The 27,193-nt window shown below is 36.5% G+C and overlaps 1 protein-coding gene across 1 annotated transcript; it reads right to left on the bottom strand.

Moving 5' to 3' along the window:
- Window positions 1-291: 291 nt before the first annotated feature.
- LOC115920881 lies at window positions 292-27,193 on the bottom strand. Its single transcript, XM_030977592.1, has 13 exons — window positions 27,137-27,193; window positions 20,218-20,355; window positions 18,187-18,396; window positions 17,259-17,585; window positions 16,152-16,517; window positions 15,859-15,975; window positions 10,585-10,674; window positions 8,480-8,554; window positions 7,394-7,570; window positions 4,819-4,983; window positions 3,151-3,238; window positions 2,275-2,345; window positions 292-1,713 (listed from the first exon to the last, which is right to left on the bottom strand). The coding sequence occupies exons 1-13, from the start codon at window positions 27,156-27,158 to the stop codon at window positions 1,448-1,450; spliced, it is 2,112 nt and encodes a 703-aa protein (XP_030833452.1). The 5' UTR covers window positions 27,159-27,193; the 3' UTR covers window positions 292-1,447.

Genomic DNA, 27,193 nt, shown 5'->3' with positions numbered 1-27,193 from the left:
AGAATAACATAAGGAACACAGAAAGAGGGAGTGGTAGAATGATAAAAAAACAAAGAATAACATAAGAGAAGGTGATAGAAGGAAGAAACAAGAATAACATAAGGAACACAGAAGAGGGAGTGGTAGAATGATAAAAAACAAAGAATAACATAAGAGAAGGTGAAAAAAGAAAAATAAAGAATAACATAAGGAAACACAGAAAGAGAAAGTGATAGAAGGAAGTGATAAAGAATAACATAAGAGAAGGTGATAAAAGGAAGAAATAAAGAATAACATAAGGAAACACAGAAAGAGAAAGTGATAGAAGGAAGTGATAAAGAATAACATAAGAGAAGGTGATAGAAGGAAAAACAAAGAATAACAAGGAAAGATAGAAAGAGGAAAGTGTTTGCATCGGAGTGCTGCGCATGCGCATTACCAACTGAAACACGCCAAAACATCACTGAGCTTTTCAGTCGGTGATGTTTCCGCACAAGTGTAAACGGCTGCGTGAAACATCGCGACTTTTCAAAATGAGGTATTTGACAGTATAAATGCGCCTAATAAAGACAATATGCACGGTTTATGATTTAACAGGTGATTTCATTATCTGAACATTATTTGATTACCGAATAGTATACCAAGATGCCATTGCCCGTTTACTATATGAGCCGTTACAATATGTACATGTTTACATTGGGTACGTTTATTATCAAGTCTTAATCAAATTAACTATTAAGGTATAGATTTCAATTTTTGTTTCTCTTTCAAACAATGCTCAAATGAAATATGACATTGGATTAATAAAGACATAGAAACGAACAGGCATTGCAATCTGTCATTGTAAAGTGGCGTTATAGAGAAGAAGCCTCATTCCGTTTAGTAAAAGTGAATGCCTCGCACAATGACGTATATTATTATATACCTCATACATAGATTGTCATTCACTGATTGGTCAAAACTATATCACATGTCAAGGAGCATTTCGATCTGTCAAGTATCATTACGTCAGAGGGTTTGATAGCTACTATCAAACCCTGGGATAGGACCCCTAACCCCTCCCGCGACTTAGTTGAGCACACAAATTGTTTGAGTTGCTAGGCTACCGCAATCGCGCGGTTACGCGCAGCGCGTAGGAATTCAATACTCTTGCCTTGGACTTGATGTTGGATTTTTCTTATTCTGGTGGGTTAATTCCTCTTGATCTCATTTCCTGTTTTTTTAAAAGCTAGATCTAGACCTACAGCTAGACCTAATCATGAATCAATAAAAAGGATGAGGTATATAAAACAAATATGGACTGCTATGTAATCGGATGGTGGTGGGAACTACCACTCCCTCGGTGGTGTTCACACCGGCCCTTTTATCACCACCACCTTGGGAGTGATAGTTCCTACCATCATCCTCATGAGCAGTCAATATTTGTATACTAGTACATACTGCCAGTACTAAGGCTTCAGCACGATGCCTAGAAATTTTTTTTTTCTTTTTTTTTGGCTTTAATATTTATCTCTCCTATTTCCAAGCACGTGCACAGAAACTTCAAATATTCAATACTTTTCATTGCATCGTGAGCGTGACAATCTTCAGTATAGTTCTCGAATGTCTGTATGGAATTACTTGGAACACCGCCGTCATCTATAATCAAACGCACTACTTCCTCCAAGCTTCCATCTGCTTCTGCAGAGCCATCCAGTTTACTTTTATGAGTGACGGCAACCATTACGTTACGACCTGTAAAAACGAAACAAACATAACACTTTGTTAAGAACAAATGAAATTCAATGGCTTTCTAATTATCTATTACGATTTAAATACATGTGTCCAATAGAACATACATGGCACAGGGGTGGTGCAATTAGTTTGGATAAAGTAACCTTTAATCTCGGTAGCCTGCTAGCTTTTTTTTTATAGATCCATCTCTCTTAAAGGCAGGCTTTACTACTTCAGCCAGAAGGGATTAGACCACCCAGCGAGCCAGCGATGTCACTGTGACAGGTGGCTATCTCATTAACTCAGCTCTCATTTAACATAAGAAAAAAAGGATCACGGGGGACCAACAGGCACGGATTGGGGAAGTTTTCTATATAGAGGGAGCAGGTAGCTACAAGTAGGACAATTTGCCTTTAATCTCTAAACATGAGGGATACTTCCGTGATTGCTGGAAGTAGACGCGACTGCTAGCATGTCGAGTAACGATTAGATCTCGAACTTGTCAGTCTAGCAATATTACTGCTCTGAAGTTTATTGATTATAATATCCATGGTACTGATCAAGATTTGAATTATAACTTACCAAAGTGACCCTTAACTTTGTCAGAAAATTCTGTGATAAATTTTAGCGTAGACGCACGACCAACTGGTTGACTGAATTAATAAAAAGAAGAAAACAGGACCTTAAGTTTATAGATTAAACTGAATTTAATCTTTTAAGTGCATATTCATAACGGCTTCATAGGGTTAAACCACATTGCACAACGAATCACTGATTGAGTAAATAAATAGATGACAAACTTCAATCTAAAATTGTATTGCTATTCCTATAATAATCATTACCACTGCGACTTAAACTTCTTTTACTGCCATTACCATGAGACTACTACACCTACTACTACTACTGCTACTAATACTGTAACCCCTTATATTGTTATTATTATATTAATTTTGATACTACAACTACTATTACTATTACTTATATTACTCTTAATCTTACTACTACTTCTACTACTACTACTTCTACTACTACTACTACTACTACTACTACTACTACTACTACTACTACTACTACTACTAGTACTACTACTACTACTACCACCACCTCTACTACCACGACTTCTATTACTATACTACTACTACTACTACTACTACTACTACTACTACTACTACTACTAATACTACTACTACTACTACTACTACTACTACTACTACTACCACTACAACTTCTAATACTATTACTCATACTATACTACCTCTACTAATAAACTGCTACTATGACTACTAACGGGCACAACACAAACTTTACTGAACTTCAGAAGTTTTAACAATTGTGACAAATAAAATCTATTTTATGGTGACGGATAACTTACATTTTGTGTAATATTGCCTGTTAATAATTTTTTTTTTCACCAGGATTTCACAAAAAACTTTTATAAAAAAATATTACGTTTGTTACCTTAGATTGCACACGAATACAGGGCAGTGGATCTGCTTTCCAGTTCCTTTCTTAACCTTTTCCTTGGGATCAAGTCCTCGTTCTCCCCCTGGATAAGAAAAATCACATTGATAACTGAGAGTAAAATGTATGTTAGAATGGAGAAAGTCCTAACAGGCCAAGATAAATCGCATTTATATCAGTTTAATTCACTTCCAATCGTGATGAATTTATTTTAGAAAATTCTACCATAATATTCTAATTCAGTGAGCAAAATAATGATAACAATAATAATTGGGATTTATATAGATCTTTACAAATACTAATAACCCGGCCACATGAATTGTTCGGGCACAATGTGCACCATCTCCACTCCCTGTGTAGTATTCCTACCATATGGTCACCGTGAGAGCATATGGCAATTACTAACACAATGCTTTTTTTCCTATCAGGTACCCCTTTCGCTCATAGGTGTGGAGTGACAAATGTATATTAATGCCTTTCCACTTTACCTAACCACTCTACTATAACACCTTTACAAACGACACCTTTACTTCCTTCCTTATGAAGCGCTTTACCATTAACTGACAGGATTATTATGTTTCCGGTCATTAGATTCAATTACGATTCTGCACATTACAATGCACATTCGTCAGAGGAGCATTCTAGCTAGTCGCTTTATTTTGTATGGGCGTGCACATGCTAATCCAAACCACAGGGACGTTTGCAACCTACACGGTACCCACTCAACACCTGGGAGGAGAGAAGCAAAGTAGATAAAATGTTTAGCTCAAGGTGATAAGCATCGAACCCCCGACCTGTGTATTCCCAATCAAGTTATTAAACCACTCGACTACGTCATCTTATGTATCAAACGAATAATGATAATAATAATAATAATAACAATATTTATAAAGCGCAGCATATCCATCTCTAGAGATGCTCAAGGTGCATACAAATAATTTAGATTAATATTCAACATACTATAGATTAAAGAAATATCAAATGTTAACTTACATTAGATCACACATCTTAATGGTGCCACGAAGCCCAACAAAGCTTGTGAAAAGAAAAACGACCAAGGTAAAGCAACAGTATCTGTGTATAGGTGCACGCATGTCGAAGTCTTCACTTCAGAAAACGGTTCTAGGACACTTACTCCCTGGACATCCACCCCGGATAGTCAACTATCTCCTAGGACAAATACACCCTGGGACAACTACCCCCTCGGGTAACCACCCTCTAGGACGACTATCCCCGGGACAACTACCCCCGGACAATTACCCCCGGACAACTACCCCATAGGCCAACTACCCCCGGACAACTACCCCTTCAGAAACTACCCCTTTTGACAACCATCCTCTAGGACGACTTACCCCGGACAACTTTCCTAGGGGATAGCTGTCCGGGACGTAATTGATTGGGGTTAGTTGTCCTGGGGGGGGGGGGGGGTCGTCCGTGGGTAGTTGGTTGGGGTTAGTTGTCCTAGGGGGTTAGTTGTCTGGGGGGGGGGTAGTTGTCCGGGGGAGGTGTCCCGGGGATCGTCGTCCTAGAGGGTGGTTGCTCTAGGGGGTAGTTGTCCTAGGGGGTAGTTGATTGGGAGTGGTTATCCGGGGTGCATGTCCAGGGGGTAGGTGTCTAAATACGCAGAAATACACGACGTACAAACATATACGAATCGTTACTCACGAATCTGAGGCATCAAATGTTTCTCAATTTGTTCCGACGAGAAGTCCTTCATTCCTCGATTGTCAACAATGTGTATGTGATCTGTTAGCTGTACCGTCTCCCTGAACTTGGTTTGACCACCACCTGCTGCATTACCGGCTTCGATGGCAACATTTTTGTAATCATCTGGTGTGGGAATATATGGAGTTAACAAGGAAATCAGATAATTATCTTGAAATATATTAGATTTTAATTAAATAATAAATCAATTATTGATACGGGATATTCCACTCCAGTTAAATATATATAAATGTAGACTATAAATTTCGTTTTGATCAAACACTTCTAAAAGAGGAATAAGAATTACAATATAATAATTGATTCTTACCAAAAGATCTGGGAGTAAATTGCGAGGTATCTGGCTAATTACTTACTCGGTTCGTGGATTCTAAAGTCTTGTTCAGCTATCAACCGCAAAAAAGAAAGAAAGAAAGGAAGACAAAAAAAACACGCTGCGTTTTTCTTCTTACGCTGTCGCTCATTTAGTTGGAATATTTTTTTTAACCCCAATTTGTGGAAATATTATGACAATGATTTATTCCTAATGGATCTAGATAATAGTATACATTCTCAGATTTTATTGAATAATAATTTGCCAGTGTTTGCTGCATGTGTATGCTACTATGCTTATGGACTAGGGGACCTACGCCCTTAAGTCATAAACGACAGTAATGAGGATTAATGCCCCACAAAAGGGCACTAATATAGCACATCGACACGGTTTTGATCCTGGGGCCTCACAGTTACGAGGCCATTGCTTTGCACTGAACCATGACTGTACGCAGCGGGGGCTAGGATATGTAATCTTCTGTGTGCCCATGCCTTAAACCATAATGCATGGTCGTACAGAGGATTTGTTTATGTTGGGGACCGGGGAGAAATTCAAAGAATTATTGATAATTTATTGCGTTTTCTTCTTTTTTTTATTTGTGGGAACTGCCCCCTACCCTAGGCCCCGCTGCGTACAGTCATAGTTCAGTAGCAAAGCAATGGTCTCACAACTGTGAGGCCCTAGGATCAAAACCGTGTCGATGTGTCATATTAGTGCCCTATCGTGGGGCATTAATCCTCATTATTGTCGTTTATGACTTAAGGGCGTAGGTCCCCTAGTTGATACGCATAGTAGCATACGCATGCTTTAGAATTTACGCAAAACAAACACTGGTAAATTATTATTCAATAAAATCTGAGAATGTATACTATTATCTAGATCTATTAGGAATAAATAATTGTCATAATAATTCCATAAATTGGTGTTCAAAAAATATTCCAACTATATGAACGACAGTGTATATATGAATAATTCGTAAATGCGTACAAAAAGGTCCGCGCGCAATCTTTTACCTCTGTGTTTACAGATAGAGAAACAAGAAGCGTATTACACTTATGTCACCATAAGAAGCCACCGCAGTTAACCGCCTCATGTCTGAATGAAGTCTTAGGACTCTAGAATTACACAGTGGACACAGCGTCTAGTGAGGGGAGGGTTGTGGGAGAGGGTCGTACCAGGTATTGGGAGAGGGAAACGTGCCCCATATCTACGGCATTTATCAATTTAAAGCTCCATTAACAAAAAAAAAAAAAAAAAAAAAAAAAAAAAAAAAAATCAAAATTAAGCTCATTTCTATGATGGAACGTTATATTATACCATGGATAGTGGTAAGACAAGCATACCGATATTAGGCAGTTCGTAGATAATAGCTGCGCACGAGCAGATATAGGTCACTTCTACAAAAATGTAAATACCATCGAGACGGATCCTGGATACGTTCATGAAAGTTGTTTAGTCGTTATTAATTTGTGCAAGGATGGTATTCTCCTCAATGGTACAAACGAAGTGTGATGTACTGACCAGGCACCACAAACTACCAAAAAGTCGTATGGTGTGATTTTCAGTTAGAGCTCAATAGAGGTTTTTTGGTCAATATGGTCAAATGTTAGTTCTTAGCATTTCCTGATAGAGTATACCTTCTCCTATGTTATTTTAAAATTTGGAACCACGAAACAATCTAAAAGTGATTTATTGACAAAGTGTTGTAGACCTATATGTGTCCATATTGAGTTTGTTGGAATAGTTTCAATTTCTTTATGACCCTGACTTCTGGTCTCTTTTTGATCTCCTATAAGTATAAAGCAGAGTAAGACTTTGCATTGAAACCTGGTGAATATAAAGAACAGGATTTGCCTATTTTGCATGCTAAATTGTAGGGCAATCGGATAACCGTTCACCTAATTTCTTTTTTTATTACGTTCTAATCCTCCTTTTGTCACATGGACATTGCCTCCAGAGTCAGAAAGCTTAAACAGACTGCAAACCTTATTTATATCGTGCTCTTAAGCTACATTATTTGGGACTGGACATTCTTTTCCTTTTTAATTCGAGCTCGAAAAATTGCAAATAAGATGAGTTATATATTGTTTTTAAGATGAAAATCTCTACATTTAAAATCACATTTAAAAGGTTAAACAATTACTTCTGCCGATTTTTGGGTGGTTTATGGTTTATTGGTGCTGGGTCGCCCAGGGTTTTACTTACCCTTGAGAGCAAAGTGCAGTGAATTGATAAAGGATGATTTTCCTGCACCCATGGCACCGAAAAGGCCGATATGGATCGACGAGTCGGGTATGTCTACACCTGCCATTCCCGTGTCTTTTCCAGGTCTGTAACTTTTCAGCTTCTCTCTAAGGTTCCCCAACTCAGTCTCTTCCTCGTCTGACAAACATTGAAAAAGATTGCATTAAAAACAGAGTCGTCGGTAGTTGAACAATGACAATTGGTATTTTTAAATATTTATTTTTATTTTGGATGAGGGATATTAGCTTCTGCATTTGAAATTAATATCCACTATTACACTCCAATCTTTAAATCCCATGAATAAATGGTTATATTTTCATTATGCAACAGACTTGATACATCATCGCACATCTTTATGTCTCAAAAGAGGTAGACACAGCAAAACAAGAAGGGAGCCAAATCAATATCACAACCATAACAAGCTATCCAATTGTTTTGGTATTATCTATAATTGGTGACTTACAATATATATTTTTTGCTAGACAATTGAAATCGACTTTATTTGGATGAAGATTTCAGTTATAATAGATTCCGAGCATTTTCTTTCAAAATAAATATCTTTTAAACAAGTAATAACATCTATCAATGTTATTTATTCACTGTATTAAACACTTAGTTACTGTACCCTTGTATCTTACCTCATTAGTTATAGTGTATTTTTGTCAGACGTTGCCGACGCAAGCCTATACCGATATCCACCCCTGTCTCCCCATCTGGCTGACTATATATTCTTACTTTTGAATGAAGCTGAGTACACACCTAGGCATATTAGGTTCTTGATCGTAGGAATTCTATGCCAGCTACCCCGCTCGCATCTTTGCATTCTAGGTATTCAATCACCCTTATAAGATGTATCATACGAATGGCTTCTAACTCCAAATAACACACAACATCAAACAATGCAATTATATTGTAATTATTCAAGGTAGCATCAAGGAACCCCATCTTGTGTCAGATGACGTCCTCCAACCTTGATTTATCACTTTAGATGTAAAACGTCTCACAAAAGATGACGAATCAATCAACAGACGGAACGTAAATACTTACTCAGTGATTGTATTTCAACACTTTCGTGAGTTCTATCCTCCTTTTTCTTGCAACAAAATACCCAGCAAACACAATCTGAAGAAGTATTAAAACAATTATAATAATGATTATGATGATTATAATAATAACAATAATACTAATAACAATAATGATAACAAAAATGATAAAAATATGGAAGAAAAAATAATAATGATAATAATTATAATATAAGATCATTCAAAATAATAAGAGCAAATTAAATACTTGCCGAATCAAACAGATTCTATTTACAAAATGTTTTTAACATTGTAACTGATATGCTATTACGAATATCTTGACTCGTAATACATTTTGAAGTGCTTATTACTTGCAGCCCTTTCTGACCTAAAATTTGAAAATCCCTTTATTTGACATCTCGGAGAAGTGAAAACATGTGAAGAGGGATGAATTAAATATCTTTAAGAGAGGATAGACAAGTCTGTGATGCGAAAGCGTGTTTTTTTGTAAATATATATTTCGTTTAAACACGCAAATTTAAAGGAAGAGAAAAGTCCTAATTGGTAAAATGTTCAATAATCTGATAAAAAAGTATCAACCATGTTGACATCGTCAAATTAGTGGTCAAAGTCTATGGGCTCAATTTGCTTTTGATGATTGAAAATGTGTTACGTTATGATTTATCATGGTTTCCAAAATCATTGGTACAAGTCCACTCCAAAAAAAAACTAACTTTCAATAGAAGCAGAAAATCAGACAAAACAATCAAAAAAGTTTGATCAAAATCGGATAACCGATAAGAAAGTTAATGACATGAAAAACTTTGAAAATCACCAAACAAATTGGCAACTCACTCATGAGTATGTGACGACATTGTTTCCTTTATATTGAAAATCCGATTTCCCTCTAAATATATTTTTTCCTCAAACCAGCATCTAAGTTATAATGATAGTAATATGTTTTTGTGTGGATGCACATAGATTACTTGTTTTCAGTTAAATCATGAAAAAATTGAACTTTGATAAGCAATTTATATAAAAAGCAATGATTATGAATATTTAATATTTAGAAAATAGTATCACTTCTTCAAAGTTCATAACACGTTTTGTAAAATGTCAGGCAAGCAAAATGATACAAGTCATATAACCTGGGCAAAGGCATGGGTAAATCAAGTTTTTGGGGATAAAAAGGGAAATTAATGGGATATAAATATATAAAGCAATTGATAAATAGTGAGGCAATGGCATCACATACTGATAAATAAATCATGACTTCCTTATTAGTTATCCCATTTACTAAAATCTTTTTTGCTCTGTTTCTCATGTTTTTCTGCATCTATGAAAGCAGATTAGTGTAGAAGTGGACTTAGTCTTTAACGGATGATATCTATAATAATTACAATAATTACAATAATAATGATGAAAATAATAATAATAATGAAAATAAAAATACAAATAATACAAATTTCTGTTTAAAAAAAAAAAAAAATTGTTTTTCTATTAATTGATCAAAGCGCTTACAGTATTATTATTACTCCGGTCACTGGATTTAGTAACTATTGTTTACATTACAATACACATTTTCAAATAATAATAATAATAGGCATTTTTATAGCGCCATTTATCTATCTATCTAGAAATTCTAATTCGAGGCGCATTTATTATTACCCCGGCTTTAGCCTAGCTGCCATTACAGCGCTCCAGCATTTCAAGGAATTAATTCCTGCCAGGTACCCATTTACATCAACTGGGTTGAGTATGGCAAATGTAGTTCAATGTCTTGCCAAAGGATATTAGTGACGCGGCGGGACTCGAATCGCGGACCTTGTGATCGACAGTCCGGCGACGTATCCACTCGACCCCGAAACCTCTACAATCCATGGGGAGCGGTCCAACTAGTGTGCACATGCTAATCCAACCGCAATGACGTTAGCACCCTTTCGGGTACACATCTACCTCCTGGGCTGAGAGAAGCAATGTATACAAAACTGCCTTGCTCTAACATATACCAACTGCAATGCCGAGGCTCGAACCCTTGACCTTTGCATTTCCAACCAAGTGATTAAACCAGTCATTACGAAACTTCTTCAATAGAGGCCACAATGAATATAAAGATAGTGCATAAAATACCTCTCGTCATGATCCATTTAAACCCACGTCTCGTCCCAGAGTCTGCATTTTGTTTAGACTCAACGGAGACATAGTTGACACGAGGGCACTCTATATGAAATAAAGCAAAAAATATTGGTAATTGCATTTTGTAAAAAAGTTTTTTTCCTAATTCTGCACATAATAAAACTCGTGTATAGGACGTGTCAAGGATAATGTAATCAAGGATAGTTAGCAAAAACAATACTTTTTAAACTTCACTGTTACTGCTTTCTAAAAACTTTAACTCTAAAGACTTATTGATGCGACATGCATTATTGGTGAATGTCAAGTATAAGGCCTACTAGTACAGCGGATAAGCTCCCAATATAATGAAAATTGTGCACTTTTTGACAAAAGCATAAAAACCTCTAGCATAGTTAGTTTAGACCATAAGATTTATTTTCAGATGTGGAGGGAAGTCGGATTTGACCTCTGATGACCCTGAGAGGTCAAATCCAAAATGGCCGCCAGTCCGTATGGTCTAATGTACAAACACGCTTAACTTTTGAACCAAATAGTCCAGAAAAACGTTTAGGTGTCATTTCCAACTAACTTGGGGATGCCAATTCATTTGGTAATACTTTTGAGATCGCCTGAACTCAGGGTTTTGCATTTAGGTCAAGGTCAAAATTGACTTAAAATAGCAAGTTTTGAATGGTTACAAATGAGATTTGTCATTTGTTCTCAATTTTCTTTAGAAATGGTTCCCCTGCATAGTCCTCCACCTTAATCCTTTTCAGGTAGTTTATTTCACATTTTGTTTTGACCTCTGATGATCCTGAAAGGTCAAATTCAAAATGGCCGCCAGTCCGCATGGTCTAATGTACAAACGCGGTAACTTTTGAACCAAATAGTCCAGAAAAAACGTTTAAGATGTCATTTCCAACTAAATTGGGGATGCCAATTCATTTGGTAATACTTTTGAGATCGCCAGAGCTCAGCGTGTTGCATTTAGGTCAAGGTCAAGGTCGAAATTGAATAAAAAATAGCAAGTTTTGAATGGTTACAAAAAGTTTTCCCATTCATTTGTCATTTGTTCTCCCCTGTGTTCTCAAATTTCTTTAGGAATGGTCCCCCTTCATATTCCCCCACTTTAATCCCTTTCAGTTAGTTTATTTAACATGTTGATTTGACCTCTGATGACCCTGAGAGGTCAAATTCAAAATGGCCGCCAGTCCGCATGGTCTAATGTACAAACGCGGTAACTTTTGAACCAAATAGTCCAGAAAAACGTTTAAGATGTCATTTCCAACTAACTTAGGGATGCCAATTCATTTGGTAATACTTTTGAGATCGCAAGAACTCAGAGCTTAGCATTTAGGTCAAGGTCAAGGTCAAAATTGACTAAAACAAAGCAAGTTTTGAATGGTTACAAAAAGTTTTCCCATTTATTTGTCATTTGTTCTCCCCTGTGTTCTCAAATTTCTTTAGGAATGGTTCCCCTGCATAGTCCCCCACCTTAATCCATTTCAGTAAGTTTATTTCACATTTTGATTTGACCTCTGATGACCCTGAGAGGTCAAATAGAAAATGGCCGCCAGTCCGCCGCATGGTCTAATAATTGTACAAACGTGCATAACTCTTGAACCAAATAGTCTAGAAAAACGTTTTAGGTGTCATTTCAAACTAATTTGGGGATGCTTTTTTAATTGGGAATACATTTGAGTACGCCAGAACTCAGGGCTTTGCATTAAGTCAAGGTCAAGGTCAAAATTGAAAAAAAAAATTAGCAAGTTTTGAATGGTTACATACAGTTTTTCCATTTATTTGTCCCCCTATATAATGTTCTCACATTTCTGTAGGAGTGGTTCCCCTGCATAGTCTCCATCGTAATCCCTATCAGTTAGTTTATTTTACTAATTATAGCACCAAACCATTTGTCTTGGAACTGACCATATGCATAGCATGGTTAGTGGGCAGCTAGGCAGTATACGGCAAAACCTTGATTCAAGTCAGGAAAACTGCTCCTTTTCATTACTGCTCAATAATACTGGTAAGATGTTTTTTTTAAGTTACTTTGTGTTTTATTTGGTGCTAAGTAATTTAAAGGATCACTACAGAGTTTAAGGAACAGGCCATAAAGCAAAATAACGGTTCTCCTTACACTAGACAACATCACCATGACCAGCAACCTGGAGTGCAGGCAGCATTCCTGAGGGATGGGCACTTCTGACAGTACTGAAAGAGATGGGGAATCCATTTCTAGAACAAAGTCAAGACCTACTAGTCATTGGTAGTGTACGACACCTGTTACACAAACACTTTATACGAACAAGTTGCCATTTTTCAGTCGGCAGCCGGCGAAGGTTATGTTAAAACAGTAGGCACAGATTGCAGCACTTAAGAGGGACTGTGGTCTCTTTTTGAGGATGTACATCTCGTGTCAGACAAGGGATGGAGATATGGACAATTTCTTCTCTCATGAAAACCAGGCAGCCCCGCCAGCTTTGTTAACTGGAGGAAAATGCGGTTAGGAGTTAAAGCAGATCTACTTCGCTGCCTGGAATCAAATGCGGTTCAAATGCTCAATCATGGAACATCAAGAACATTTTAAGAGTATGGAGAAAGAGTGTTTGCCCCATACATCTTTGCTCAACTCGAGAAAAGCATCCGCATCGACCTTGGCTAGGGTGTATACTTACCTGCTAGCCTGAAAGCCTCAATAAGGCAGGAAAGGGCCCCAGGAAAAGGGTGACTCTTTCTACTGTGCTGCTAAAAAACCCGAATTGTTGAATTTCATGTCATGTCGTTCATCTTCCTCTACCACAGGGCAAGGAACTGTATAATATGCAACAAATGGAAGTGGAGTACTCTGCTCCCCTGCTGAGTCACACTTGGTAGGCCTTGCCCCATGGGTGTAAAAGGGTAACCATACGTACTGGTGGTACTGATGCGGTTGAACTGGCTGTGGCTTCATTCAGCAAGACAGCTTCTGATGCTGTGGATCGCTTTTGGTGTCAGATCAGGCTTTCGGTACATAGCTTTTCACAAAATCATGATGGTTGCCACCATGAGTCCGACAAAATGTATGACTCTCCCAATCTTTCATGCGTTCACCGGGTGTCAGACTGTTTCTGCATCCAGAGTAAAAACTTAGAAGTCTTTCCCAGAAGTGAATGATTCCTTCAGTGAACTCCTGTGCATGCCTAGGGAGGTCAGTGAAGGATCAATGTTACTGCCAGAGCGATTTGTGGTGCTGATACGACCGAACCAGTAAGAGCATGGTAGTGAATGATGCCAGGAAACAGCTCTTCGCACAGAAGTCTAGAAACGTGGAGAACTTTCCTCCAACCCAGACAGCACTCAAGCAGCACATCAAGCGCACTTGCTACCAGGCCAATTGTTGGAACCAGATATTGGCCAAGAATCCAGAGATGCCAGAGCCATCTGACTTGGGCTGGACAAACGAAACAACTGGGTGGCAGCCTCTTTGGATCACTCTCCCGAAAGCATCAAAATTGTGCCATGAATAATCCACTGTCGCTGCAAGAAAGGATGCACTGAACTGTGCTCTTGTTCTGGAGACTGTTAGATTTTGATCGTTACATTAGGATAATTCATAAGTTGTGGATAGTGCTAAATTCATTGGGTAATGAACAGGTTTTAGTCGTATTTGGAATAGCTTTTTTGGTCTTCTGGGCCCAATTTCTTAAAGCTGCTTACCGGTAATCAAATTTTCGTGCTATAACTGTAGCAGACAAATTTGGTTAGCAAGAAAACAAGGCGTCCACCTTGTACGTTCACAATGGATTTGCATTGTTACAAAATTAATTTTCGTCCAGTAAGCAGCGTTAGGTTAATGCATTTTCGTGTGCTTACGGTTAGCAGTGCTATGAAGTAGAAACTCATACGTAAGCACAGAACCAGCCGATAAGCAGCTCTATAAAATATGGCCCTGGATAGTCAAAGTGGTGGTACACGGGTTTTTTATTTTATTTTTTTAAATAATGACCCCTTAAGTGTCAAAATAGAGGCAAAGTTTATTTAAAAAAAGAAAACAACACTTTTGTTAGCCTAATATAACCTTGAACTTGACCTTATTGCAAATCCCTGAGTTCTGGCGCTCTCAAAGTATTGCGTAATGAATTGGCATTCCCAAGTTAGTTGGAAATGACACCTAGCTTAAACGTTTTTCTAGACTATTTGGTTCAAAAGTTCTCAGTTCTTAAAAACCTCTCATGGTCATCGGAGGTCACATCAAACTGTGAAATAAACTAACTGAAAAGGGTTAAGGTGGAGGACTCTGCAGGGGAACCATTCCTTAATAGATTTGAGAACAAATGACAAATAAATGGGAAAAAGTTTTTGTAACCATTCAAAACTTGCTATTTTTTAGTCAATTTCGACCTTGACCTTGACCTAAATGCAACACCCTGAGCTCTGGCGATCTCAAAAGTATTACCAAATGAATTGGCATCCCCAATTTAGTTGGAAATGACACCTTAAACGTTTTTCTGGACTATTTGGTTCAAAAGTTACCGCGTTTGTACATTAGACCATGCGGACTGGCGGCCATTTTGGATTTGACCTTTCAGGGTCATTAGAGGTCAAAACAAAATGTGAAATAAACTACCTGAAAATGATTAAGGTGGTAGACTATGCAGGGGAACCATTCCTAAAGAAAATTGAGAACAAATGACAAATCTCATTTGTAACCATTCAAAACTTGCTATTTTAAGTCAATTTTGACCTTGACCTTGACCTAAATGCAAAACCCTGAGTTCAGGCGATCTCAAAAGTATTACCAAATGAATTGGCATCCCCAAGTTAGTTGGAAATGACACCTTAAACGTTTTTTCTGGACTATTTGGTTCAAAAGTTAAGTGTGTTTGTACATTAGACCATACGGACTGGCGGCCATTTTGGATTTGACCTCTCAGGGTCATCAGAGGTCAAATCCGACTTCCCTCCACATCTGAAAATAAATTTATGGTCTAAACTAACTATGCTAGAGGTTTTTATGCTTTTGTCAAAAAGTGCACAATTTTCTTGCTAAACCGCTGCACTATACACTACATACTCGATTACAAGAAAGAATTATTCTTTATTTATTTCAAATTGAATCAAAACTTTGGTGTAATTTTAAATAATTATTTTAGCGACTCGAGTATTTGTATGTAGGCATTTGGACATGTATGAAATGTAAATACATTAGTGAATAAAGCATTTGAGAGCATTTCAATCATTGAATTTGAGGAGAAAAACAAACAACTTATTCCGTCATGATAGCCGAAGAAAGCGTGAAGAAAATACCTGTTTTGTGATACTTCCACCCTCTACAAACGACGAAGATCAAAAAAGCGGAAATAACCACGACAAGAAGGAGAATAAGGAAGATGTATCCACCTGATAGGGATCCTGATAGTGATCCTAAAGATAAATGACAACACAACAAAACAAATTACAATCAATGCGCTAGAATTTGGGAAACAAAAAATTAGATCATGCTATTTTGCGAATATGTACTAACTACTCTCAAATAGTGAAATGCGCAATTTATAATGAGACAATAAGTCCGATCTATCCAGTCATTAATCAACATTTACCTTGAACAGGTTTGATGATTTCAACAATCACAGTGCGTTCTGCGGTTCCATTGACAGCCAGACCAGAAGCAATGCACCTGAAATGGAACTGATCGGATTGGTTTGTCCTTCTGCTTATGGTTGCTGTCACGTCAAAGGCACCATCACCCCTCTGAGTGACAATCTGCGATGCAGTGAGGTTCTGCGACTCCTCCTGCCAGAGAATATCCACACGTGGCTTGGCTCGTATGACCGAGCATTGCAGCTCAAAGGAATCCTTATCTTCAGTCACATTGTACTGACAAGGCTCAGGAGTTGTGCCATTTGTAGCTATTTCGGGTTGAGACTTACACTGCGCGATTTGGATGTACGGCTTTTCTGCACGAGCTGAATGAAATAACAGAAAATTAAAAGGAGTTACGGAATTTATTATCAAAAATAAACTTGTAAATACATAATATTCAGGTCATTTACCATAAATCGCTCCAGGTTGGGACTATCATACGAAATAGGGAGGTGCGGCTTTTCAGCCAAGTCTGAAAGAGGTGACCGTGGTTAAAGGATACGACATATTAATGTTATTTAAGCCATTTCATAGATATAATTTTTTCACGCTATCCAGTTATATCATTTTTTTTAGAGAGAGCGTAAAGAACCTGAGCATTTATATAATTGAAAACATAGTTCAAAAACGCACACGAGAATGAATTGAAAATATAAATGAAATCCCAACATAATTTAATCTATCAGCATGATTATGTTATATCACATTAAAGCAAATGTAACGAATTACACAGTTTTATCTGTTTTAAACACCACCATACTAGTCTATACTATGGGTTGGATAAATTTGGAATAGATATAAATTATTCAAGTTATTCCATTAAAACGATCACACATCGTCGCCTTCATATTACCGCAACGAGTCCTCTGGAACAGCAAAGACTTTCAAGAAATAAACTTAAGGGCAATGTCAATACTGTTCTTTGAATTACCTTGGAAAATCATTTCAACATTACAATGCCATTTACATAATTGCACATTTTAGAAGTTGACGCACATGGCTTTTGAATTTGAGCTATGTTTTTATTTTATTTTGTTTGCTAACGAATGGTATATATTCCTCACCATGCACGGCCAAGACTGTCGTGTTTTGAATCTCAGTTCCACCCGTCTTGGAAACCATACAAGTAAAATTCCCTTCGTCCAAGACCCGTAGATCCCTTATGATCAGTCCGTAGTTATCGCTCCAACTATATCTCCTGTCTCCCAGCACCTCATTTCCACCTGACGTGTATCTCAGGACAGTTTCGACGCTCTTAGACTCAGCTTCCCCTTGGACTCTGTTCCAGAGGACTCGTTCAGGGGTGCCTCTGAAAGCACACTGAAGATTGACCGAATGCCCGGCCCATCCTGTAATACTCGGTTCTGTAAAAATGCTCACTTGAGCCGGATCTACACGTACAAGATTTGAAAGAATTTGGACCGATTCAGTTTGTTTGTACATTGTATGACAAATCATTTAGTAACTTCGATAGCAAAGCAATTGAAAGTCCTGTCGATATTAACATAACATTTACTTTAGTTGGAAGTTGCCGCAGAGTTGTATATCTGTGTATAAAGGTAATACAATTCTACAGCATACAGAGTAATAGAAAAATGATAAAAATGCATAGTTGTCCCTAAGCCACAACAACGACAACAAAATGCATATTAAAAGCACATTAATCTATTGGTAATATTAATGATAAAGTCATCAAAAGCTGGTGCCTATGTGTCTGGACATGATTTTTATTTTTAAAAATATATATAAAAAAAAACAAACACCCAAATCAACTGTGTGGTGATATGATTGTTTTACCGGGCTGCATTTTTCCTATTTGATACATGGCTAGGGAATCGCCGTTAAAACGTTCAACATATTATTTTGTGACGTGCATGTCGTTACAAAGAACTAGTTGTTGGAATTCGCCTTTTATAGCTGATATTTGTTTAGATCCTCAAAGAAGGCGCCTAATTTGAAATTGAAATATACTAAATGATAATTTTAACTCACCTAAGACCATGACATCAGTGTTATTGTCGAACAGATAGCCGTTATGATTTGAAACTCTGCATATGTAATTGCCTTCATCACCAGCTTGAACATTATTAAAGACGAGAGAGTAGTCCTCAGTAATAGTAAGCGATCCATCGTCAAACTTTGGTCCGGATACTTCCCCTTTGGTGAGAGATAGAAGCGTGTCTGCAGTAGCCGGGCTACTCCCTGAAAGTAGAGGACAATAGATGAAAATATTGAATCCAATAAAATGCTTATGTTTGCGAATGATGTCGCTTTTGTCCACTTCTTGTAAGTTTGTAGTTTTTTAAATTTTAAATTACGATATTAGTTACTTTTAATTTATACTAACGTCACTAGAAATAGTGGTATCAAAGTTATCTGAGTGCAAGGAAAGCCAGCAGTCCACAATTGGGGCAATCTTTCAAACGTATAATCTAAATAGTAATTTTAGACTGGTGACTGGTTTACCGTGAATGATTTACTGATGTGCATATTTATGGTAATTCTAATTCACGTGGTAACGTTCAAATGCAATATTGGGCTTTAGTTTTCAAATCTTACCTTTAACTTCATAATCAGTTTTTTTTTCCAGGTCGCGTACGGTTGCGACCGAACAGATTATTGTTGAGGATATAACCATAGTGTATGAGGTTTGAATATCAATTTGCTGCTCTTTCTATAGCTTTGCAGATGAGGTCAAAGGTTCATTGCCATTTGCAGTCATTATCTCAAAAATAATCTACTACAGTTTTATTTAACCTTTCATGTACCTCATAAGAAACGACCAATCTAAAGAGGTTTGGGTTCACCAGGTCAACGGTTATGTTAGATGAGAAACATTGCACTTGAGGGATATTGTGCCAGAGGCAGAGGCACAATTCTTAACTACGCGTTTTTTTTGTATTGCCATTTGGTCTAATTGCCAGCCGTTCTAATTTCTAGTTTGTCTAATGGCCGTTTCTTCTATTATCCACATGGTATAATAATCTTAAAGTGACTCGGTAACATTGTTGAAGGTTGATGAAAACACTGCTCAATTTGTGTATGTAATGTTATTTATTATTTTCCTTTACTGTACTACTCCTTTAACATGCAAAACATCCTGAAAAAATTCCCTAACCACAAAGATATTCATGGTTTTCTCTGAAGGAGTAACTTCGCGATACCCTTTTACAGTAAATTCCATCTACCATTTTTGAATTTTTCCAACCGTTTTTCCATGAACGAAAGACATATAACAGGCTTTAAAAAAATCTTTCAACGATTAAGTGTCTGGAATGGTATATCAAGCCAGTCCATTGTAATGTAAATGTAATTAGATTGGAATAATATAGTTGGGAGAATTAAGGAATCGATCAGATAATTTTTGCCCAATTTTTATCAATAATAATGGTCTGTTTTCACTCAAATGTTTAGATTATCTTTAATTGTACATAAAGCATTGAAATCAATACCTTAGCATCTTTTTCTCCCATCTGAACAATGTTATTAAGTCCCTTTAAATAATAAAAATCATCAATTGGTTATTAGACCTTATGGATCGTCGACGAAAATGGCATTAGACTGACTGGAAATTAGACCGACCGGCATTTGGACCAAATGAGTGATATACCAAATAGGTAGCAGACTTATTGGAGATTTGACCAAATGGGTAGCGACCAGATGAATATTAGCCTGAATGGTTATGAGACCAATTAATTAGATAAAATGATTATTGGACTATGCGGATAGTAGACTGGCAGGGTGTAGACCACTGGGGAATCGATTCGGTAGTAAACAAACTAGTCATTGACCATAAAAGGATACAAATTCCTTTTGGTCAATAACTAGTTTGTCTAAAGAACAACAATAGTTTCCTCACTCGGATAAGGAGAAATTTTGATATAGTATCAAATGCATTACAAACAAAATCAGTGTTTTCTCATTTTTCAAAAGGATAATAACACTGCAATATTGAAATTTTAACTATTACACAGGCTCCCCCTCTCTACGCCCGTGTTCCCCCTTCTATACACTACTAAATACCTTTCATCCAGTAGACACCGTATGGAGTCCCGAGAAATTTGCAGCTGATGTTAGCTTTTGGCTGGCCATAGAAGAATGTTGCTGTTGGAGGGGTCCATACTTGGTTGTCGGGAACCTGATCGGTAGCATTTACGTTACCTGAAACGAGAATGGTCATCAAGTATATTTTTGACATTTGTCTCAAGTAGTCAGCTGAATATGAGAGCTCTTGCCATGACTTTTAATCTAAAAAAAACAATGTTGATGAAGGCGAATGTTGCGAAGATGTGTACTGCATGTAGTTTCGATGTTTCGTTTGATAAGAAACTGCTTGGAAGCAATAGACCACTTTGGATATAGCATTTGGACAATTAACCCCAAATATGTGCAGATCTTTTAAACATGGAGAAAAGTCCCACATTGTGTATCTTAGAAAAATTACTGCCAAAACGTTTGAGGTGCTTGATGAATACCTTTTTGTTTCCCCCTCTTGGAAAGACTACTTCCACATGTATATCATACGATGTTCCGTATAGACATAAGTGAATACTAATTGCATTACTTGTATACGTCTCGATGCGTTTTGAAGGTTTTGATTGTGATTTGAAGGGCTTGTATCATATTTTACTCTGAACATTTAAGTGAAATAAAAAAATCCTAAAGGTTTCCTAATGGATTGTGAATCAAATCAAGACTTTAAGTGCTCCTTACACATTTGTGACATTGGCAAATAACTGATACATGATAAATGCAGATAAGTGTCTTATTCTTGTAAAATCGAATTTTGTTGTTATTTTATATTCATACAGGGTTCTGCTAAACGTGGAATTGTACTACATGTTTGTATTATCAAAGTGCAGAATAAATTCAAATTCAACCAAATTCAAATCATTTTAATTCAAGTCTTATAGTAGCAAAATTTAATCAGCTGATCAGACGGACAAAATTTGTTTATGTATGTCCACCGATGGCTTTCATAAGAGAATACCATTAAAAAGGGAAAGGACAAAAAGAAAGGAAAGAAACTTCACAGGTGTGAACAGACCTAGAATGATCACGAAGAGAGAGAGAGAGAGGAAAAGTGAGAGAGAAAACATATTCGAATTGCAGTTCTGCCGACTGGAATGCGGAAGGTGTGGATCGTCAAACCAACAATTATTTGTTTACGAAAAGATGATCAAACACCAAAAAGCAAAACAAATGTGTGAACGTATATATTCATACCACAATTTTACATCATAACTTGTTTACCAAAAAAATGATCATACAAAAAAAACCGCAAAAGCGAACAACAGCTTTTGACAACATGTATTTTTTTATACAGTGCGTCCCAGAAAAAAGGAAACCGAGAATTATCGATGTTTTATTATAACTTAATCACAATTATATTTAACAAATGACACATATTTGGAAAACTTAGATCATCTTCTTTCATTTGATGCAACTTATGTGACTCATATCTCACGTATAAGTGATTAAAAGCAATTTGAAGAGAGGAAACAAAAAAGTCATTTGGCGGGCGGTATCTGAATTTTAAAAAGAAAATCAAATTTCTAGTAAGTTCAAATTCTGCCCATTAACATGACACCTCAATCCGGAAAAATGACCCAGGAATAACAAAGTTCTGTTTGTTTAAAGTAAGGCTTGCATTTCCATAATTTGATCAAACGAGTTCGTTTTCACTGGCTACCTGCCGTAGCAACAAACAGAGTTGACAAAAGACTTAACTCTGTTTCGTTGACGAACAGCCATGCACACACAAGACGAAAGACTGTATTGTTTAATTTTCATTTTTTATTTACTTTTTTTCCCGACACAAGTATAAGCATTGAAAAAAACATGCACAATACAGTGCGTACCCAAAAAACAAATATACTCAACTTTGGTAGCTCCTTACTAAAAAATCATAACCAATATGACTTTGAAATGTATTTCATGATAGAGAGTATCTTATCTTGCTGTCAAATGATACCCTGTTCTTAATATTTCTATCACGGGTGAGTGACACCAGGGTCTCCAGGCCATATGCATGTGCTTCTTTGGTTTTAAATCCGTTAAAAAATTAATTTTTGCCTCATGATTTGGTGCTTCATTGTTTAAAATGACTCAATGTAGCATGGCTTTCACAGTATCTTGTTTCAATCCATACGATAATTTGTTTATTATAGGATTTCGCGGCCAAAAACTAAAACCGTCGAATTTGAACGCAAGACAAATTAATTTGAATGACAAACTCGCGAATTTGGCCAGGAAATCCTATAATTTAAACAGCCTATTAATTTATTGTCTCATGATATGTAAGTTCTCCCGCTGCGCCTTTAAAATGTGTAAAGAGCATACGGTGTTTAAATCGAATACCGGTTTCGGTTACGAAACCCAAATGCAAGCAAGAACACTTTGATGATAAGTATATCATAAATCTACAGTACACTTTCATAAAAAAGATAACATCCCAATTAAACTTTATTCATTTTGAGAAGGGTTACCTCAAACAAGAGATGAGAATGTAGTCAAGATTGTAATCATCATAACGAAGAGAATATTATATATTCTGCTTGAAGTAAGCATTTCCCTTTGTTTGAGTTGATAACAACACCATTTCTTTTCACTTTGTGTCAAAGTTCAAATTGACTTTACTTCTTGTTACATATTGGGTGTTAATATAGCATTTCCCGGCCAAATTCGCGTATTTGTCATTCGAATTCATTTACTTTGCATTTAAGTTAGCGCAGATCGGCTTTGCCATGCCAATTATCATTCAATTTTCTAGTTTTTGTATTTAATTTAGGATTTTGGTCGAAGGGTTTCATAGATCTGTCATTCAATTTAGAAACTGCTCAACTAACTTTCAAATTAGTATTCACTTGTCGAAGCGTAATTTGTATCATTCAAATTAACACCTGTCATTCGTATTCGTAATATTTTTTATTTAAGTTAGGAATGTTAGGAGGAAGAATTTTAACAAACTTTTACAGTTTTTAAATAATGCAGTTAAAATGCATGATTTACCATTGGGGTCTAAGCTGTTATTCCATTTATTTATTTTAAGGACAATGCAGATGGGTGTAGTCAGACATAAAGTAAAGAAGGGGCGGAATCATGGGATATGGCATTTCTGCACGGACATGTTCATATACCCGGGAAAGGTGGGGGTACCCTCAATCGCCCCTTTTTACTACAGACTCGGAATTTGACAAAAGTAATTCACATCGACTCTTATACCCAGCACACCCCTCTGTTTTTCTTAAAGAGTTTCATAGTTTACTTGCCCACCAGCAGATCGATGGCTAAAGACATGGCTAAATAATGAATCATGTTCAAATTGTTGACTCTAGTCCCTACCCCAGTCACAATATTGTACCCTTCTTCCATAATGAAATTATGATGAAATTATGATAAAATTTATGATGAAACATCAGACAAACAACTTCCTTACATGAACATTTATAAATATACTGAGACCATCAGGTCCGTAGATGCAAGTCGTTTTTTTCTTCTTAACAATCAGATAAATCTAATAAGTATAAGTGTATAAATGCAAGAAAATGAAATATGATGACATACACATGAAAAAACAATCTTGAAAGAAAAAGAATAAGCTATAAAAAGTGTGTAATAAACGAGAAATGTATAGTGACCATCAATTTAAGTGCACAAAGTGCTAATTTGAATGCTACAAATGAATTAGAATGCTTAAAGTACACCGTCGCGTTGTCAGAAAATCGTGTTGCGCCAAATCGAATGACCAAATAGCGAAAGAAGCACATTGTTCATTAATTTGAATGAAACATACGTAGATTCTAACGAAAATTCCATAAATTTGAAAACTAGAAAAGGGAATATAAACCCGAGATATACCTGACTGCACTAAAACCGTCGAATTTGAACGCAAGACAAATTAATTTGAATGACAAACTCGCGAATTTGGCCGGGAAACCCTATATAAATATTACTATCACTAGACAAAATTATAGGACACTATTTTTTTTATAGAGGCAGGGTGGCTCTTTCAAAAAAAAAAAAAAATAATGTTTGGTGTTTTTGTTGCTCGAATTCAAATTGATATTCTAAGCGTTTAAAAAGTCAAACAGTTCTTTTTCTTACAGGATTTTTTGGCCGTTTCCTACGGTATTTTATAATGTCATCAAGATGGAAATATATATATAAGTTCGCGAAGTAAGTAAATCATAATTTACAGTAAGAGCATCCTTAATTATTTCATTTTTCTTCTCGCACTTCAATGCAACATATTCAGAACATTTTTATGAATGTAATATCAATCTAAAATGGGTAAGTGGTGATTTCATCAAAAAATTGCGAGTCAAAAAGACTTCAATGGAAAGGTTTGTCATACAATGAGGGAGCAACAGCTATGCATCGATCTCTTGAACGTGCAATCAATGTGACAATTGAAAAATGCTACGTTTTACTAAAAAAAAGCATTACTTTGTAATATTAGTAAAATTTCTAATGAAATTTACTCAAACACTATAACTAACAGTGCAATGCAGTTTCATTCAGGACGATTGAGTACTTTTAATTAGGCAATTTTCGTAATTTGCCCAATTTTATGCATATGCCTTTGTGAAGCGCCTTAATACGAATAACTTAATTCACCTGTTACGAATAAATGTATCTCAAAAGTCAGAATACACATTTCATACATCATTTGTTGCTAGGTAGGTCATCCATTATGGCCTGCCCCACCTAACAACACGTTATATATGCAATATGCATTCTGTATATTAAAATTCATTACTGGGCCCCGTCTTACAAAGACTTGCGATTGATCGAAATCAATCGTAAGTCTAATAGTTGCGATTGATATCAATCGCAAATAAGTCGCGATTGATATCAACTCTTTGTAAGACGGGGCCCAGGTTAATGAAATAATTCGTATCGAGGCACTTCGGTCTAAATTTGGTTACATCACAAAAATAACATATTATCGCCAATCAAAATATCATTGCCCCTTTTTTTTTTTAGAGATACCCTGTAAAGTTTAGGTGAACTTTGATCCCTACATGTACTGATAGATGACTCAATTCTATTTACACTCTGTTTCCCGCGCTACATCATACTACAATATACTACCACGTCAATAGCGAATGAACCATTGTTCTCAGTCAAACTAGCTTGACACACGTTCCGACTACTTTTTTTCTTCCAAAAACAGATTTCAAAGCGATGGATTTTTCATGTCGATGAGCCGACTGTTACCCCCGTCAAATACACTCCGGACACACAATAACGTTTCCACAGTGTTCATATTGTATAAATATTATAACCGTGGTTCTAATGGCCACATGCAAAGGAAGTCTTTGGACTTCGAACTTTGTTTTTTCATACTTATCACCATGTGCATGGAATTTATGAGAATGATTGTTATTTGTATACTTTTGCGAGCCACTTATGTATTTACCAAGGTGTTTTGAAATGGGCATATGCTGTTAAAGCATGGAACAGCTTGTTCTTGGAGGTAAAGGATATTTAAATATTCGAAGCTAAAATATATATTTCTGTCCTATGCATATCATTGAATACTATCACTGAATATAATAAACTGTTTTAGAGCTCCCATTTTGTTTTAAATGAACCAGATTAACGCCTACAAACCAATGGAATTTTCTGAATGACTTTATTTAGGTTAGAATTGATCACATAGAGCTTTAACCGTGGGCATACAAGAACGATTACGAAGAGGAGGGGGGGGGGGGGGGGGGGGGGGGGGGTAGGAGGGGGAAAGGAGGTTGTCGCCAACTGCTTGCCTGTTCAGTGAGCAAAATTGTTGACACTTTACTGTGACAAATACTCAGAAGCGTGTTTCATTAATCGAGGTGACAAGGGGAGGAGGAGGGAGGGGGAGGGGGAGGGGGGAGGGGGGGGGGGCTGGGTACCGGTCTTAATCAGAAAATGAAATATTGATGCCTTCAGATGGTGGAATCACTTTAGAGTATTTTCAATTTAATTAAGATTTATTTCCATTCGAACAGTAAAACATAAAATATAACATAAATTGAAATATAGATCAATATTGTCATGAATACAAATTTACTAAAAGTCTTCATACAAAAAGTTTACCAAAAGACAGTTGATAATACACAATTAAAGCACATACGATGTGAACAAGAGTGAGGGTTGAATTAAAGACGTTGTTGATAATACCTTTGATATTAATCAAGATTTCAACAGGACCATGCCTTGATTAACAAAAATATCCTCTTGTTGCCCGATTGTATGACCCGCAATTGCCGGAATGCTTATAATCTGAAAGAAAAAGCCCACTGACGTAGCTCCAATGCCCCCTCCAACCACCTGAAATATACCAAACGTTGCTTTCCCCGTCTACAGCAGGGAAAGTTTACGGGCTTCATTACGAGAGATGATGTCTCATATCCGCTTTTCTTTTCAGTATTCGGTGTTTCCCGTTTGATTCATTTGGACAAATTAAAGATATTTAATTTCATTTACTTTCGTTTAGTACATATTTTTTAATTTCCACTTTTTTTTTAAAACTCAGTGACATTTAACCCCCCCCTGAAATCTTCAATTATACAAACAAAGGGCGGAATCATAGAAGACGAGGATCTTGTTCGAAAATGATTACCTATACAAACTAATCAAAACGAATATGATAACGGTAAAAGTAAAGAGAGATAGAAATAGGAGAGACGAGATTTGTTTTTGTTTTGATAAAACATTTTTTATAAACAAATTTACTCGTCACATATAAATATGATATTTAAAAGTTATATATATTCTCTAGACATTTTAGGGGGTAGAACTCTGCACAATTGTATGACTCTTTCAACAACGGCACATTGGAGGAAGCATGGAACATAATCAACATGTAATTCATGATACATGACAAAGGCATAATGCAGTTCGACCGGGCCCGTGCCCGCCATTACTTTCGTGTGTTAATAATGTCAACGCTTACCCATGATAGAAGTCAACAACATGACCAATTCCAACAATGTGATGATGGTGTTAGAAC

Source organism: Strongylocentrotus purpuratus, unplaced genomic scaffold, assembly GCF_000002235.5.
Source record: "Strongylocentrotus purpuratus isolate Spur 01 unplaced genomic scaffold, Spur_5.0 spur5_scaffold_1, whole genome shotgun sequence".
NCBI lineage: Eukaryota > Metazoa > Echinodermata > Echinoidea > Camarodonta > Strongylocentrotidae > Strongylocentrotus > Strongylocentrotus purpuratus.
Note: the sequence above shows the minus strand (reverse complement) of the source record. Positions and strands in the feature narration are given on the sequence as shown.

What these genes read in the sequence shown, in the direction of transcription:
- LOC115920881 (XM_030977592.1), bottom strand. Translation starts at nt 27,158, where the DNA reads ATGTTGTTGACTTCTATCATGG. An exon ending in CACTGATGTCATGGTCTTAG is followed by an intron (nt 17,586 to 18,186) that starts GTGAGTTAAAAT and finishes TTGTACGTGTAG; the next exon opens with ATCCGGCTCAAGTGAGCATT. An exon ending in ACTGCACTTTGCTCTCAAGG is followed by an intron (nt 4,984 to 7,393) that starts GTAAGTAAAACC and finishes TTCCCACACCAG; the next exon opens with ATGATTACAAAAATGTTGCC.